The sequence below is a fragment of the Vespa velutina genome, chromosome 1 (genome assembly GCF_912470025.1).
Source record: "Vespa velutina chromosome 1, iVesVel2.1, whole genome shotgun sequence".
Taxonomy (NCBI): domain Eukaryota; kingdom Metazoa; phylum Arthropoda; class Insecta; order Hymenoptera; family Vespidae; genus Vespa; species Vespa velutina.
Genome location: NC_062188.1, coordinates 13482473 through 13501775, shown reverse-complemented (window position 1 = coordinate 13501775; position 19303 = coordinate 13482473). Strand labels below are relative to the sequence as shown.

At 33.8% G+C, this 19303-nt stretch overlaps 1 protein-coding gene across 3 annotated transcripts in view; it reads left to right on the top strand.

Annotated features, from left to right (window-relative positions):
- LOC124952636 (FH1/FH2 domain-containing protein 3) overlaps positions 1-19303 on the top strand; it is a 64337-nt gene that overhangs the window by 6463 nt on the left and 38571 nt on the right. For all 3 annotated transcript variants that reach the window (XM_047502819.1, XM_047502801.1, XM_047502809.1), the window contains one exon: positions 14814-14923. In XM_047502819.1, coding sequence (XP_047358775.1) covers positions 14814-14923 — 110 coding nt within the window. The remainder of the gene's footprint in view (positions 1-14813; positions 14924-19303) is intronic.

Genomic DNA, 19303 nt, shown 5'->3' with positions numbered 1-19303 from the left:
CCTATATTCTTACAGGGGAATCCATGAAATCGAATGATATATTTTTTAGAAACAAATAACGTGGATCTTTCTCAAAAAAAAAAGTTATGGAATATTTTAAAAAGATTTTTTCCCAGAAACGCATCCTTGAAAACGACATTAATGTAGATTGAATTTTTATAAATATTGATAAAAGGATTTTGATTGGTTAAGAAAGGTTCTCTCTAGTATGATACTTTTGATTTATTTAATTTTCAAAGGATCGTACGAGAAGAGGGATTATTATTACTATGAAATAAAAATTTTATTATAGATAGATTGTTAAAGTAACTTGAAAATTTTCGTGATTCTTGAATATTTAAATAGTCAGAAAAGAAGGAACTTTGGTCAAAGTATCGATCAATATCCTTTGATTCAGAACGATGACGTGTTCTTACGGAAAGGAAATAAGAAAGAAAAGCAAAAAGGAACCTCGTTCAAAGTCTGTTTAGAAAGAATTCTCCGAATTATGCATAAATAACGCAGCGAGAGATATTCGAAAGCAAGTCGTTCTTAGAAGGATTCCATCCTCTTTGCTTCTCATTGCTCCAACTTACTCCCTCCTGATTTACGAGTACGAAAAGGTTGGTACTCAATCTTACGAGTTTCTGCCGGAGTTGGTCACGAAGCGGCATTGCTGCACGCATTCGAATTTAAAGAAGGTAGGATGATACGCTCCGCTTGTATAACTTTCTTAGGATAAAAAATAAAACCATCGAAATGGATATACTTCTAATTTTCTCTTTCTCTCTCTCTCTCTCTCTCTCTCTCTTTCTCTATTACGTTTGTTCTCCTTCCAACTCTTTTTATTTTTTCATCAAAGGGTGACAATCGAGTTAATAGTTCAGCTCATGCAGACTAATCTTTTGACCAGTAAAAACATATATGTATACATTTAATTATATTAAACATTTTTATATTTATGTTATTCATAATAATAATAATTTTTATACACATATATAAAAGAATAAGAAAAATTACTTATATTATAATTTTAAAAGAAGCTGCAAGTATATAAAGAAAACAACTCGCATCTCTCAAAGACTTTAGGAAAGCAATAAACAACGTCGATGTCACCTTTGGAAAAGCAGAAAAAAGTGTCTAACTTGAACATCAATAACAAGGCAATAGCATTGACGTCAGGACTAATAAAAATGCGATTGCGTTAGCTTGCCGATCCAGATGCTTGTTTCGCCGTGAGAAGTATCGAAGGCGAAGGTCACGCTCTCTCGGACAATCGATTCGATCTATTAGCCCTCGAGTATCGCCGTTGATAGCCGGTTGTGCTTCTCGTTAACGATCGTCGCTAATTAATTCACCGACGATATTTCGACTCATGCGTGTGTCGTAGTAAATCTTATACATTTGTAACTTACTTATATCTACATAATCGGGAATTTATATATTAGATTGAGTTTTTAGTTTTTATTTTAATTTCTTTTTTACAATGTTAGTCATTGACCATCTAGTTCGATTGAATTCATTACTTTTATATATGTGTGTGTGTGTGTATATATGTGTTCTTTTATTCGTATAAAACAAGTATCTGATTAGCAATTTAAATGATAAATTTTATTGATTTTCATTTTTATAACAAAATAATAATATTCGTCGTCGAGTTAAAAGTAATTATTTATCTGATCTTACTCATAATTTCTAGTATCGTTCGTTTAAAAAGAATATATGAGTTTAGGGATACAAGTAAAAAGAGATAGAAGATGAATAAAAAAATCAATACGTATCTTCGTTTTAAGAAAAGATCATTGGCCTTCTACTTGCCACCGGAAGAAAACTATTTCGGATCTTTTACTATCTTTGTGAAAAGCCGTTCTATGTACGTCTATCCTATACGTCTCTAAATCTTCTTACTATTCGAACTTTTGCAATCGGATTTAAAGAAACTTTCTTTCAGTTATTCTATAGTGAACCATGAGAGATAATAAACTTTTGAGAATGATTCCGTTCGTAAAAAAAGATCGTTGAGGATAATATTTTATTATATTTAAATTATAAAAATTACGAAGTATAGAAATTAATTAAAATTATTCAAGAGGAAAGATCGAAGGCGAATCTTCGTTAGAACGCAAACTCTATTTCGATAAAAGCAATTACATTCGTCTTTCTAATTATGTCTATTATTAATTAGAATTTATACGATGGAGTTTAATTAAACTCGCCACTCTTTCGTGTTGATAATTGGCTTGCTGTAAACGTATATACATCGATCATGTTATCATATTTTTCTTTCCTCTTTTTTTCGATTAAGTTAATATGCTTAGGTATACATTGTAAATATATACGGGGTGTTAGTCCATAGATGTTCGAGCAAATATTTCACGACTGGTTGAAGTTACAAGAAAGTTTAATAAGAGAAATTTGCACGGCGCTGACTCAGCTACAAAATGCATGTAAACAATTTTTTTTTTACCTGTGACCTTTTCGAGATATAAAGGCCATCCTAATTTTTTTGTGAATGAATACCTATAGTTTTCTCGCGTAGTTAAATAATCATTTTTATAGATCATTTGCGATTAAAATTATGTCTAATAAAAAATTAATATTACGCAATATTTTTACTATATAATCAATATCTTAAATATTGGTTATATTAATTAAATTGATTTTTCATATTATAATTTGAAAAATAATCCGTCAGACTACATAATACTTTGAAGTCAGTTACGTTGAACAGAATCACTGACCTTCAATTCATCAAAACACACGACTGCTTGATTTGTAAATAATGTATTTGTATAGCATGAAGTATGAATTACAGCACAGTATGAATCTGCTAGTTAATCATTAAGATACCGATTATCACGTAAAAGATACATAGTATAAATTTTTTACTTTTTTTACGAGTTTGAGTGCAAATACTACAAATACTATTATATAAATATGGAAAGAAATTATAAACATTCATTTAAAATAAATTATATTCATCTTCATAATTCGAAATGAACACGAATAAGAAAAGATGTTTACATGCATTCTGTAAATAATTGAAAGCTTTGAAAATTATTTTGAATAAATTTTCTTGCAACTTTAACCAATTACGACATATTTGCTTGGACATTTATGGACAGACATCATGTGCATGCATGATATGAAACTTTCGAGTAGACAAGAGAAGAACATAGTAACAATATTCTAGAATTAAAGACAGCAGAGTTTCTGAAGGTAACGATGGAACTCGTTGAAATATGTCAGTACCGAATGTCACAGGAAGTTGCTTCTTAATCTACGCCTCCGATCTCATTTCTACTAATTGGCTGATAGGGGCATCCGATACGGGCCACCGATACATAGTTACGATACGATCGATAGCCGAGAATACGTGAGAGGGTCGCGAACACCGTGCTTTGTGATTTAACTTTCACGAAAAAATATTTATGTATCAAGAAAAAAAAAAAAAGGGAAAAAACGGATGGTCTGCTTCGAATTTTTTTTTTTGAAATATCATCGTTTTTATTTCTTTTCTTTTTTTTTCTTTTTTTTACGAGACGTAAGTACAGAAAAATCGACCGACTTCTTTCATTTAGCTTAGAACTTAATTAAGAAGAAGAGAGAATTTAAACAACTTTCTCTTTAATTCATAAAGAACTTTTTTCTCTCTTTCGTTGAGATCCTTTCTTATCTGTAAAGTCGACGAGTTATCGTCAAAGAATAATAAGAATTTCGTAAGATAATATTCGAAGTAGAAATATTGGAGTTCATGGACTTCGATATTTCTCGATCGAAATCGACAGTTCATTTCGAATCGTTCCCTTTCAAATATTTTTTTCATCTTTTTATACGAGACTTACGAAAGTTTAATTGTGCTCGTCTCGCTATAACTCTTAATAACAGCGCGACCGATCGGCGTACGACGATGACTGTGACAATGAGTATCGCATACGGTCGAAGAAAGAAGAAGAGGTTGCTTCGCGATTTGTTTCGCCATTTTATGCTGGCTTCAAATTTACGATTCTTTCACGTCCATCGTGACCACGGACTTCGTTCGCGGTCTTTATTCACGCCTTTCCTGTCAATTAACTCGCCGCTGCTTTAATGGTTTTATTTTCTTTCTCTGTATTGACCGTGATTATTTTCTTATTTCGTAATTTCCAAATTGTATTTCCAAATCAAATTAATATTGATATCATTTTGAGTGCGAATATATTTAATTAATAATATATTGATTATCATTATCAGTAATTCATATTTTTATTTCATTAGCTTTTAGTATTTTTTATTTTTTATTTTTTATTTTTATTTTTATTTTATATAGTAAAAATTAGAGTTCGCAAAAGAAAAAAGGATTAAATCGTCATATTTAATTAAATATGCAATTATACGAAATACAAAGGATATTACTTAACAATTGAATATATTTAGATAATGTAACTTCTCGTAAAGATAGAAACATTTTCTTTAGTTCGTGAGATCTCTGGAGAAGTTTAATCGCTGCACAATTTTTCCACTATTCTTTCTTTCTTCCTTACTATTTTATTTCTTCCATTGCATTTTTTAAAACTTTTACAAGCTCAAGTACCGATGCTCCACAGAAGGGACATAAAATCAGCACAACGGAATTGATTCGCTTGGAAAAGTATGAAACGACCGCGGCGTATAGTTCTTAACAAAGGGACTCGAACTCGTTCTTCTTTAGAAAGCCGCGTTCCCTTTACCATCGGAAAGATCAAAGAGAAGCTTGACATTACGCGAAGATGACTTTTTGTTCTCTCTCTCTTTCTCCCTCTCTCTTTCTCTCTCTTTCGTTCTCTCTCTTTCTCTCGTCTTCGATAGAAACACGGAAGTTGAGAAGCAACTCGACAAGTATTATGTATATACATAAATACATATCTTTATCGATGCTGCTAGTGCGTAGGTGTGTCGTACGTCAGAGAAAGTATACGAAACGGAGAAGAAAATTTTTCTTGCCAAGCTTGGTTTCAAATAGTAGACGAGATAGATAGAGAAACGGGATGGTAAGAAAAGGAGATCGAGTTGGACACGAAGATGACGTTGATTCCTCTCGGTCAGCATCACATCGCTACGGTTTACTTTCAATTTACCGATTTCTAAAGCTCCTGGATCGAAACGGCTGATCTCCGGAAAATTGGATACGTGATGGGACTCTTACAAGAGTTTACGAACAAATCTTTAACTCGGCTCTTGCGAACTATTTTCTATCGTCGACGAATCCATCTAAATTTCCACTTGAATTTTTTTCAATGATTCTCATCGATTGTCGATACGTGTAACGAATGTTTATTTTGTTTCTTCAATTTAAGCTTAGATTTATAGCATTTAAGAGAGCATATAGTAGACCTTGATGTCAATACGAAAATTAAACAGAATTAGCTTATAGTAGAAGGTTTTTTAATACAAGCTTTTTTTAACTTATATTTTCTACTTTAAGAAATTATTGAAAGAAATGAAACAATTTTGAAAGATAGCTTTCAAGTTTCATTTTATTTCCCTTCGTAAATTGGACATTTACCTATGTAATAAAAATATCGTATATTCAGAATACTTTGTAATATATATTCCTAAGGTCGAGCTATTATAAATCTCTTTTTCTTTTTTCGTATTAATGATATCATGAATTACGCAGCAGGTTACAATTAAAGCTAAAGTCAGACTTTCCTGAGCGATTTATTTGAAAGTAAAGCACACGGGGAGAACCAAAGTCCGAGGATGTCGCGTCGCAGTGAATTAATGAACTAACGAGCGAGCACAATGGAACGTGGAATATTTGGTCGCTTATGATGCTAATGTACTTTGCATGACAATTACCGTGGCTAGCTTGAGCTTATCTCTACAAGAGGATGCTCTCTACCTCGTCATCAAAACGCACTCGATTCGTTGTGACCATTCTTGTCCGTTTTCATCTTGTTTTTCTTTTCTCCTCGTTAGACAATAAATTTTTCGTCTTGTCGGGAATAGATTTTCGTTCGAAATATAGCTAATAATTTTAATCGATTTATTCGATCGTTCGAAAATAGATTTGTGACTATTCGACAATGTGATAGCATAAAGCAATTTTTTATTATATTATTTGGATCATTCTGAAGAAATGTATGTACTTGTACAATTGGAAAGTCAAACCAAAGGTTGTATCAAGAATCTCGTCACGAAGTACACGAGAAAGATCTCGAGAAGAGATGAGAAAAATAGCGAGGAGACTAACGTTCGACCACGACTAATTGCGCTCGGTTAGCGAAGGGGATGAATGAGGCGAGAGGTAGGTAAGAGCCTAAAAGGACGTGGGTCGTTAGCCAAGGCTTAATGATCTCGAAGGACAAGAACGTCTTTCTTCTTTGACTTTCAGCTTGGGTCGAGTCCTCGAGCAAATCGATAATCCAATCACGATATATCTATGTAGGTATGTTGGTGTATATATATATATATATATATATATAGGTATTTGTGGATGGTTGTAAGAGTATGTACTTACTAGATGGTGAATGGGCGGACTAGCTCGTCTAAGCAAAAGAGAGGACGTCAATTCGATATCAATGAATCGATTCGCTTCGAGGTGAGCATAATTTCTTCCTCGTTTACAAACGATGTCGCCAAAAATATCTATGTATATACGTATATACACGAGAAAAATCACTGAGATCTATGCCGTTGATATTTGCCAAAGGCATACATATCTCGTATAAAATTAATTAAGCGACTCTCGAGGGAAAGTAGACTATGCTATGAGTGAAACGAATCGCACGTTTCCGTTCATATCCTTGGTGAAAAGGTATTATATATATATATATTTTATTTCTTTCATTCATACCTATCTATTTCGTCGGAATAATCGGGAAAAATAATTTATGTGATCTATTACATAGATATAGCTAACTCTTAAAATTCACCGGTAAATTAATTTTCTTTTATTTTTATCGTAACGTGATTAAATAAAATTCTAAGTTAAAAATAGTAACGTTATTTTGAACCATTGTTTACGCTGCGATCGTTTCGAAAACAATTTACCAACAAACAAAAAATAAAATTAGGAGAGAAAAGTTTTTAGCTGATCTAGAGATGAAATAGAAACAATCAATGTCTAATGTTTTCACGTTGTTTCTCTTTTATCGTTGACGATAAATTTAAAAGTTTCGTAGATCGATAATCTCTCTCTCTCTTTCTTTTTTCATTTTATATTAAACTCTCTATTTTTGTTGTCTCTTGAAAATGGATTCGTTCGAGCATCAGTCCGTCGCGTGAACGAGCTCTTAGATACTGCTAATTAGTAGTAACGAAGGCAAAGTTAACTAACGGTTACATTCACAAGCGTCCCATGTGTCCCACGTGTCTCATGTGCCCGGATCCGGCACGGGCGCCTCTCCATCAAGCGGTTCGAGCTCTCTTGTCTTTCTCTAATCGTCTAACACCATTCTCCGCCTCTAACGAGACCGACCGTAGGAACTAAATCGCTCGACTAAGTCACCTGAGTTCATACAAGATTATCACGATTTCTTCTTATCAACCTGTCTATTTCTTACTATACTTTTTTTTATCTTTTATTTTTTATTTCATCTTTCCAATCAATACAATTGTTTTCTATAATACTCGAGTACGAATAATGATTAATTGTATGATAATTACTTTGAATTGAAAATTCGATTAACATATAAACATATAAAATATGTAAAATATATAAGACATATAAAGCATGTAAGATGTTGCATTTTATGCCTGATACGATCACTAACAATCATGATGATATCAAATTGAAATTACGTTTTGTATCTAATTACAGGTTAGTACTTAACTCTACACATCTGATACATCGTGTGTAACGTAATTCATGTGTTATGCTTCATTGCGAATGACCGAACCGCCTATCGCATGTATAAAGATCAATAGCAATAATCTGGATCACTTGAATCAGTCCACCTTCATCCTTATGTATATATATGTATATTATGTATATATATGTATATATATGTATATATATATATATATATATATATATGTTTATATTTATAAAATACATATAAATTATCCACATATATATGTGGGTGATTTTTATCTTGTATGTGTGTGTGTGTGTGGGTGGGTGGTTTTGTATAAGATGCGTTAGGTGAAAGAGAGATTGTGATCGCTTGCAAGAGAGAGAGAGATAGAGAAAGAAAGAGAGAGAGAAGGGAGGTAGAATGAGAGTTCGACGTGCCTGACGATAAGACTGAGAGAACGATCGGAAAACATCAGAGAAGTGACTGAGTCATGAATGGTCACGCGTGGATCAAAAGAAAGAAATTTGGAGAGTTTGTGCGTGTCATAAAACGTGATATGAATGTGTTTGGATGTGTGTATGTGTTTATATAGAAAAGCGGAGAGAGTTCATGAGACAGTGCGTCTTAACAGACAAGTATGCTTCGAGAGTATAGTGAGTCATTATAGCAAGCGTAAAACTAATGGGGAGACCGAACGATTGCTATTGTTAATGGAACGTTGCTAATATTAAAGCACTGGCAATAATTGGAATATTTTTATTTCACATAAAAAAATATTCTGTCTCATATATGTATATATATAGATATCCTATATATATATATACACACAAACACACACAGACATACTTATATGGGTTTAAGGGTTAAAAGCCTATTTCAGGACGGAGTATTTACTTTGATTTAACGGCTCTATCCTGTTGTCCTTTAATCATCATCGATTTATATCATCTCTATGTAGATGTTAACATGTCATTCTATCAGGTCATTAACCTCGTGTAGTACTTGAATCGAGAATGCACTTTACGAAAGAGAGAGGGAGAGAGAGAGAGAGAGAGAGAAAGAACGAGTCAATGATTTGCAGAAAATTGTGCTTCCTTTAAAAAAAAAAAAAAAAAAAAAAAAAAAAAAACAATTCGTAATTTGAGAAAGAAAATCATTTAAGATTGGGTTTGATCGGAACAGTGCATTTTTCGTTATCGATTTCTATCTAGGGAATCGTGTAATTATACGACTTCTCTCCCTCTCTCTCTCTCTCTCTCTCTCTCTCTCTCTCTTTCTTTCTCTCTCTATACAATAGGTATCACATAATAGGCATGTAGTTATTTTACATGTCGGTGAATTAGATAAAGCTGTCGAAACCAAATTACATCGCTTTCTCGTGATTGCCGTTGAATGGTCGCACAGTGAACGTGAAACACATCCGTGTATCTAATAACATTACGTTGTAGTTGTGTGTTAATTAAAGCCAATTAACGGCATCCTCGTGTACTCGTGTTTTCCATTTTCTTCGCGCGTCATTATTGTACTTGGTAACCCATTTCCAAGATGCTTACGAAGACGCATTTTGTTTTGTAATATCTACGTGTTTGCATAGCACAATCTTTTGCATAGATAACGGAAAGTTTTCTTCTGAAAACAATAACAATATAAATTTTTATCTAATTCCTCACAGTTCTCAAGCTCTAAATCGACACGCGTAAATATATTGTAAAAGGCATATAAAGTTGAGTTTGATTGTAAATGAGAGAAAGAGAGAGGGAGAGAGAGAGAGAGAGAGAGAGAGAGAGAGAGAGAGAGAGAGTGGAGAGGTATCTACATAGGAGAAATTAATTAAAGCTACAATTAATTTTGGTCTCGTCAACGTTCGCGACCTTTTATCGAGTAAAAGAAGTACTTTGCTTGGAGTAATCACGTCGATCTCTCTCTAAATCGTCTATTAAAAGCCCATTGGAGTCGCTTAACTGATGTTTTCGAACAACGTTCTCCTTCGCAAACTAATTATCTTTTTATTAATTTTCTCTACGCCATTTTAGAAGATTATTATCCAAAGGATTAGTTTAAGAATAATCTAATCTGTTGGAAATTAACACACTTTACAATACTATTTTCGATTAGATTCAAATAGTAGAGATATGTTGAAAGAAAAGATACGTAAATATATACATGAATAGGTAATCTAATCTGATTTGAAATTAGCACACATTACAATACTATTTTCGAATAAAATTAAATAATAATAAAGAAAAGATACATAAATACATACATACATACATAGATAGGTACATATGAGAAGTCTTGTTTGCTAATAATCAACAATTCGCCGAGAAACCACTTATAAAGATACTCGTAAAGTTAAAGAGAGGCATATCCGATGAGACGTCACGAACGAACTCAAATCACCTAATGTTGCTAATATTAGATCTCATGTCACGTAATTCAAGATGAATCAATAGAACATTATAGTCTCGCATCACGCTGGTGGCTGGTGATTTGCAGCGGTACGAGCGATTTAACTTTCCATCTTACGAAGAATGTCGACTTTCCCGCGCGTGCGCGTCGAATGAGTCTCCGTCGGAGTAAACGTAGAAAGGAAATAGAAAAGTATACTTATCGAAAGTGTACTTCCGGCATAACAAATCCACAAAATGTTTTCTTTTTGATTTGATTCTTTTACACCTAATCACATTATGTTCTTACTTGGTTCTTATAATACTATTGTTTTGTATCTGTTATTAGATATTTATATATCTAATTATTCAACAAAATTTCAATATAATTGTACGCATGTTAATATAGCGTGTAAATCTGTTCGAATATTATTTAAATGTCGGGGTATTTTTGTACTACAGTGTACCTTGTATGCCATGTAAGTACCGACGACGAGAGTTTTTTGTCTCGAGACGAGACGGAGGGCCTCTTCGGATGAGATGCCTGCAACCCTCGAGTCTTTCTTTTTATGACGAGTGAAGTAGCAAAGGAAGAGCAAAGGTTTCACCCTGTCGCAAAATTTGAAGTACCGAAAAAGAAAGTAAAGGAGAGAAGAAGAAAGAGAGAGAGAGAGAGAGAGAGAGAGAGAGAGAGAGAGAGAGAGAGAAGAGAGAGAAAGAGAGATTTGATAAAATTCTCCAGAATATATTCTTATTTGTTTGTATTTTAACTTCTGTCACGTAAACCATCTGTGTTGAGGGTAGATTTTCATATATGTAAGCCGAAGAGTATGCATGAGCTAGCATAAACATTTTCTCGAGTAGAAGCGAGGGATTTTTACGAAGCTGGCCTAACTCTTCAGTATCATAGAAAATTATATTCCAAGAATACCTTTCAATAAATCAAAACGTATAGCGTACGATTTAACCATTTTTTAAATAAACATTTATTTCTAACATATAACAAAACGAGGAAAGAGAAAATAATAGTGGTCAGTATTATCGATCATGTTTCAAGAGAAGAAAGGAAGAGAGAGAGAGGTAGAGAGAGCCAGAGAGAGAAAAAGAGAGAAAGAAAGAGAAAGAGAGAGAGAGAGAGAGAGAGAGAGAGAGAGAACATTATCCAGTAATTTAATCAGTAATGTTAACAATGTCAGCTTCAAGATAGTGTATATACATACATAGACACACATGCGCGCGCTCACTCGCTCGCTCGCTCGAGAGAGAGTAGAGATAATGCAAATAGTAGAAACATATCCCTGCGGCAGCGTATGGTAACAGCAGCCATTGCTATGTCGCGGGGAATATTTGCGTTTCCGTAGTTTTCATTATCTTCTCGTGCACACGTAATAACTCGAGGTTACTTCGACGAGTTCAAGGGATTGGCGAAGGTGTGCGCAAACGTGCAGCTGCCTGCTCGGAGTTAACACCGGCCCATTAATAGCCGGATCCTCCTACGATCCTAATGAGAATACACGTTGGCTTCGTTTCTCTCTCTTTCTCTCTCTCTCTCTTTTTTCTCTTTTTCTCTTTTTCTCTCTTTCTTTTTTTCACAAGCAGCAGATCATTTTACCGCAACGCCTTTCCTCTGTCCAAGGCCAAACAGCCTAACTTATTACGCTTGAAACCACCGACGTTTTCTACGAATTCTTACGCTTCTTTTTCTTTTCCTCTTTTTTTTTTTTCTCTACGTTCCTCTATCGATTATTTCATTAATTGCTAATAAATGTTACGTTGAGAGATAATTCAATTTTTTGTTTGTTTGTTTGTTTAAAATAATTATATAAATCTTATTTGTTCCTGTGGAAGTCGTCGACGTTCATTCGTCCATTTGCGCCTTTGGCAAATTATAGTGAAAATATTATTAAACTCGATTATTCGTAGATTTTTCATATTTTTTCTCTCCTTATTCAATTATTTTCGTTCTCTCTCTCTCTCTCTCTCTCTCTCTTTCTTTCTTTCTTTCTTTCTTTCTTACTTTTTCTCTTTTTTGAGGCATATATGTATGACGTTGCAGATTCTTGCAACGAATGACGTTCTATTTGCACTAGAACGATGATTCTGCATAGTTCGTTATAAACGGAAGAGTAGGAAATTGTTCGGAAACAGTTAGTATTTTTTTAAACGATTTTAATAAACGATTAGAAATAATTGCGAATAAAATTGTAGTGTGATTTACGAAGCAGCAACGTGTAACGTTTGGGAAAGCAACATTAAAAAATTTCGAGTTGAAAAAAGATCAACTAACGAAATGTTAGAAGGTTGAAAAGTTCGAAGTTTCGTTGAAATCTTCCAGGAAGAAAAGAAACGTGAGTAGAAGTCCATTGATCGTCGTAAAGAAATCGTAAAGTTTCGATGGTGGCTATAACATCAATATTGTCTACCTTTTTACGATGATCGCTTCTGTTCTTTTTTTCATTTTTTTGTATTTTTTTTTCTTTTTTCATTTTTATTATTTTATTTCTTCTTTTATTTTCTTTTACTTCTTCTTCTTCTTCTATCTTTTTCTATTTTTGCAATAAGAAGAGTGTATTGGACTTTTTCGATTCGTCTTATTTGCTACGATCTTCAAGATGTTCCTCGAGTGTTCTCGAATAATCATGCTTCACTTCGACGAAACTAACGAACGGAACATTTCGTTCTAACTTGATGTATGTATATACTTATGGAGGATTTATTTATCGTATCAAGTAGAAATACGTATGTTCTATGTTCTTGTCGTTTTAAATTAACACTAAAAGAATCGAAGCAAGTTTTAGATTTCATATTTGACATTTATGCAAATCGTGATTATTTAAAGCTATTTCTATTCACTTGTTATTCTAATATTAAATGAACTTTAAGAATTATAAGTAATAAATTAAAGTATTTATCTTATTAATAGATTTTAATAAAAATTGATTGATTTAGTATTATAAGAGCACAGAAATTAGATATACTTTTTATCTTAATTTGAAATCATATTTAAACGAGGTAAAAATATTGTATTTCGATTTTATATTTCGTGCTCCATTATACATCAAATATTCTTCTAATCGGAATCGAATAATTAAGACCATGAATACAATAATACTCAGGAAGAAAATTTTTTCTGGCGGAGATCAAGCGGTCGAGTGACGCCAACGATATCCTCGAAGGCATCCTATCTTTGCTATTGTCTTTCTTTTCTTTCGCAAGCGTTGGAAACTCGAAGATGATAGAAAAGCAGGATAGGTAAAAGGGGTTTGGTAGAGGAAGAGGATAGGTAGAGAGGCTGCATAACATCCATATGACTTTGAACAAACAAAGCTGTTCCAGGAGAGTGAGAAGCGTCGTCCTACGCAAGACGAGCAATGTGCCGAGAAATCTGATGAAACCTACTCGAAAACGGGCGAAGCCTTACTCGATTCGCCGTCGTAAATTCCACGTAGACGTCGTTTACATGTCGACAATGTCCTTTGTGTCAACGTGCCACACTTCGAATACTGTTGCAAAAACAAAATCAAAATGTTTATTTTCGAATTTATCAAGAAAATTGCTATTTGACAATTTCGAAGAAAATAGATGTCTATTTTTCTTTTCTATCTTTTTTTTTTTTTTTTTTTTTTTTTTTGTTAGATCTCATAAAGCGATGTTTGATGAACGTTTTAACATATTTAGAAAGAGAATTGTTTTCTGATAGCGTTTAAACTTCTAAGGATGTGTGTATATATATACATATATATATATATATATATATATATATATATATATATATATGTATATATATATATGTATATACGTATAAATTTTTAATGAAGAAATGTTGTTCAAAAGCACATACCATTTAAACGGTGTAAACAAAGTCGAGTAGAGTACTCGAGAACGTGTGCATACTTTGTCAGATGTTTGTTTATCCGTTTTAAAGTAGTATTATGACAATACATAGCAACGAACGTGCTACGCAATCTATTAACCGATAATATCGATTTAGCTACGTTTTGTCCTTTATATTATCACTCAGTCTCTCGGTGATAACCATACACAGATTATCTGGTTTCCAGATCCGTTGACATTTAACTTTACATGATTGCGAACGAGCGGATTTAAAGTATCTACGTTCCGAAATAGATAACGTTATGAATCAATAGTTATAACGAAACTACGCTAGAAACTATTACAAAAATTATTGGTATCGAAATTGTCGTTTCAATTTCTGAGAATTAATTAGTCGTAGTCAACGTGACTAAACGCTTTTAGATAAATTTTCTTAACGACCGAAAAATCTTAAACTAAGTTTTCTGGTCATGCGTTCAGCCTAAAGAAGTATTACGTAAGCATTTGGTCTTTCGTAACAGTGCATGAGGTTCTTCCTTCAAATGGAGGGCGCCTAGAAACCGGAGAAATGCAGGAGAGCATTATAAATGCTGGTGTTTTGCCGGGCGTCGTTTCACCGGCTGAAAACTATTTTGAAACTGAAGTTTTTAGAAATATGGGTCACGCTCTTTCCCTCTGTCTCTCTTTTTCTTTTTTTCCTTGCGTTTGAATCTTTCTTGAGAATTCGAAAAGAAGAGCAGAGCGATAGAGAAAAGTTGAGAAAAATATTTAACACATATTAGAAACATAAGAACGATTGATAGGAAAGAATCACGAGACAACTTGGCTCACGAATGTTTAATTTTTTTTACAGCTCGATGATACGGCTCTTCAACTTTACAAAGATGGCGATTACGGAGCTTATTTGGATCTCGAGGCTTCGATCAGTGAACAACAGGAAGAATTTGAAGGCTTTCAAACAAAGTAAGTGTTTTTGTTGAAACACACGAATTAATGATTTTCTTTTCTTTTCTTTCTTTCTTTCTTTCTTTTTTTTTTTCTTTTTATTATCAATTTTGATCATCTTAACGAGATGTTAATGGATTGCGTTGAAATTCAATGGTGATGTAACGACGAGTCAAGCTGAGAAGGTTCACTTTATACATATATACATATGTACATATATACATAAACTCGTAGAGTTCCAGGGATATAAATACTCTCGACTTTAGAACGGCGAACGATCCATGTACATACATACATATGTTCATGGTCCACGTCTTGAATCGGTGTTAACACGGTGAAGGTTAAAACTAGCTAGCTAGCTAGCTAACTCACTGGAAATTATCGCAACTAAGCCGGTGCTATCGATGCCGATATTCGCTCAAGCTATTTTCCGATTCGGCTAGATACGTTCTGTACCACTAACGAGAGTCATAATCTAGCCAACAGAGAGTCTAGTTTTAATCACGAACATGTATTAAAATTTGCCTTCTCTTCTGCGTTACAAAGACAAAGAGAAACAGAGAGAGACAGAGAGAGACAGAGAGAGAGAGAGAGTGAGAGAGAGAGAGAGGGGGGGGAGAGGAGGGGCAGGGAGAAGGGAGGTAGAGAGGATATACAAAAATACAATGGAGAAAGCGAGACGATATTTGTGCATACATGTGTGTGTGTGTATAAATATATGTGTAAAATTCGGAACTGGGTCGAGTTTAGGTAGAAAGAGAGAAATAACATTGCATCAATGATACTTCCTCGCTCGTAAATTTTTCAAGTTTTGTTTCACTTGTTTCCCTTTTTTTTTTTCTTCTACAATATAAATTCATCTAGCTTATCGTCTATCTTTTCTTTTTTCTTTTTTTTTTTTTTTTTTTTTTTTTTTTTTTTTTAAATCATCCACCATGATATTGCCAGTAGATGGAAAAATTTGAATGTGTTTCTATCGCGATTTCGTATGCGAAGCTTGACCGACTTGAATTGTTTTCCAATAGTTTTTCCCTTTCAGCTGGCGCTACGGGAGGCGTTCATAAAAATTGGAGCTTTTATCGAAAACGTTCGGTGATTCGCTCAGTAAGGAACGGAGAGGGAGTCGTAAAGTGCGAAATTACAGGAGCGTGTTGGAGAACATGAAATCGCTTTTCTTGCCAATGGATCAGTCGGTTCGTCGGATCACCGATACTTTTTGTCCTTGAATCGAAATCGAAGTAGACAAAGTAGGGAAAAGATGAAGAAGAGCTTAGAAGAGAGAAAGGTTCTTTTGTTTGTGAGTTAAGGATCGTTTATCTTCGAACGAACTTGTGTATACACCAGGCGGTCCGTTCGTGGCATGTTGCCGGACTTTCGCGTTAAGAAATCGTTCAACGTTTCTAAGCTCAGTGATCAACACGAAATTTCTCCCGGGACACGGAGGAACCTACTTCGTGAAAATCTCTTTTCTACGAATTGTTTCACGTTGGTCTGCCGATCAGGGAATAGGTACAAATTATTCTTTTAAAAAATCGCGAAGAAAAAATAATTACGGACTAAAAAACTTATCTTTAATAGGTTTTTTTGTTCTCCTTTTTTTTTTCTTTTTTTTTCTTTTTTTCTTTTTTTCTTCTTTTTTTTTTTTTTTTTAAGAAAGAAGTTTTCTTACAAATATAAAATATTACATTAGAAATTCGCCCTGAAACATTCCAGAGATTGTTTTAAGATTGTTTATAAGAAGTCTTCCGAGAGGTTATTTAATTAAAAGGATGATTAATAGAGACTCTTTTTAAATTGGTACACGTATTCTTGGCGCAAATTCGACCTTGTTATCTCTCTAACGTGCTTCCATGAGCCATTTTTTTTCTACGGTCTCGGTAGAGACAGTAATATCGTGTTTATTCCAATGCCTCTTGATCTTTCATAAAATGAAACTCTTGTGTGTGTTGTACCTTCCTGCAACGGCTTGTTATCACAAGAGTGAAAAGAAAGGAGAGAGAGAGAGAGAGAGACAAAGAAAGAGAAAGCTTTGCGAAGAAGCAAGTTCGTGGCCAGTGTAACCGTTGAAAGCTCAAAAAGTTATTTCAATTCCCTGTGCACATTGTGTTTAACTGAAAGGAGGTCTCACTGGACCTTAGCTAATAAACTCTAAGACTCTTCGTCATCTTTTTCTCTCTCTCTCTCTCTCTCTCTCTCTCTCTCTCTTTCTTTTTTTTTTTTATTGCCAGTATTTCTACGTGAATCTTATGTAATCCATTTGAATGCACGTAGGTACCTGTTATTTATAATTATAAGTACCTATGTCTATATATTCGCTATTATAATGGTCTAAGGAAGAAGAAAAATAGAAGATAGAGACGAATGAATAGGATGAATGTGAAAGATAGAGAGGGAGAGAAAGAGACAGGATTGCGGCGATTACTCTCTCAAGAGTTCAATAACCACGCACAATACGTTTCTAAACGTTTCGTATAGACGGTAGAATGAATAATCGCAACTACTCTCGCGGAAATCGTTTCTCTAGGATTCTCCAGACTTATGCTTTGTTAAAAGTTTTATCGAAAGACATTTTTTCCACGATAATCTTATCTCCCTCTCCTTTTTATCTATTTTTGTTTCATAAAAAAGAGAAAAAAAGAAAATAGTTAACTGTCTCTTGTTATGATATTTTTTTTTTTACACGAGGCTCCTATTGCAAAATGATAATAGTTTTGACCCTTCGTGAAGCGTTATATTTAATACCTTCCGTATTATTAACTATGCTAATAAATCGGCTCATTAATGTCGTCGCGTTCTAACGTGCCTTGAGCACCACCCGACGCTAATCTTATTAGTAACGACGGCCGAAGGCCATAAAGCAGTTTGCACCCGTCTCGCGCGAAAATACCGTGGCGCTGCGATTTTCCGAATTATTTACCGATTATCGGGTTTCTCTCTCTCTCTCTCTCTCTCTCTCTCTCCTTTTCTATTTCTTTTCGTCACTCATAAAACTCTTTCGGTTACTGTTTAACTATATTGGCGGTGAGAAGGTAATATTAGCCAAAAATTAGAGAAATGAGACGAGGAACACGATGATTCACGATCGAATATCCTCCAATTTAATAATAGAGACGTCTAGGTGTCGTAGGTGTAAATAGTGGAAAAGTTAAATGTTATATTATAGTATTATATACTAAAAGATTATATATTATAAATTAATTAGAAATTAAATAAAATAGGAAAAAGAAGAAACATTGGAAATATAAAAAAAGTAAAAAGTTTTTCTTGCACATTGTATCGATCATTTAAATTTTTATTGAAATAAATTTTTCAATAAAATATCGATCCAACAAATGGAGAAATTAGATCGATGTCATTGATATGCATTTCTATTCTAAATATGGTAAAAGGAACAAGGATATAGTATTTAAAAGGAATACAATGAGGGAATCACAAACGCGTATAGACGATTAATTAATTGATAAACGGTAAATCATCGTTTCTCCTTTCTCGATTCTCGTATGTAGTAGGTATGTAGTACGTAGGTATACGTGTTTTGAATGTAGAAAAGAACGATTGGTAGTGCCGATCGCTCGATTTTCCTTCGAAAGGAGGAAACGAAGCGCATACCTATCGCTCTCGAAGGGAACGCTCGATCGAGCGTGTGGCTTAGCTTTCTTCCAGTGTCTATGACCTTTCCCGAGCCGAAAGCCGCGCGAGCTTTCGCGTGTTTTCGCGAATAGTTGCCGACCTCGCTCGGAATAAATCGCATAACTAGGTTTCGAGATCTATTCCCAGGACATCGGCTGGCTGTCTACGCTTGGTTACAATTTCTCGTCTCTCTCTCTCTCTCTCTCTCTCTCTCTCTCTCTCTCTCTCTTTCTCTCTCTCTCTCCCTCTTTCTTTCTCTTTCTCTCTTTTTTTCATTTTATAAATATCTTTCCGCATTAGTGTGAACGTTTCCGCGCAAGACAAGCCTGTTAGCGTTGATTTAATGAATTACCGTTTCTTTGTCATTTTAATCATTAATATCGTTAATAGAAACAAATAGTTTTATCTCGTCTTGATTTGATATTAGTATATTTTTAATCAAGGAAATTTAAAAATTGTTATTAAAAAGTAATTCGATATACAATATGTTTACAATATAAGACTATTACAATATGAAACTATTTTTAGATTTGTTTGGTTTTTCTTTTTTTCTTTTTTTATCTTTATTCTTTTTCTTTTTTTTTTTTTTTATAATTGTTTTGTATTATTCTCGAAAATGTTTTGTACTCGTCTCGATCTAAAAAGAGCGTTGGTATGATTGGGATGAATCATAAATGAGTAATATTGGAAAAGTTACAAAAGCATGCATATATTTGAATACCAACGAACAGTCATTATTACCGTTCTCTCTCTCTCTCTTTCTCTCTC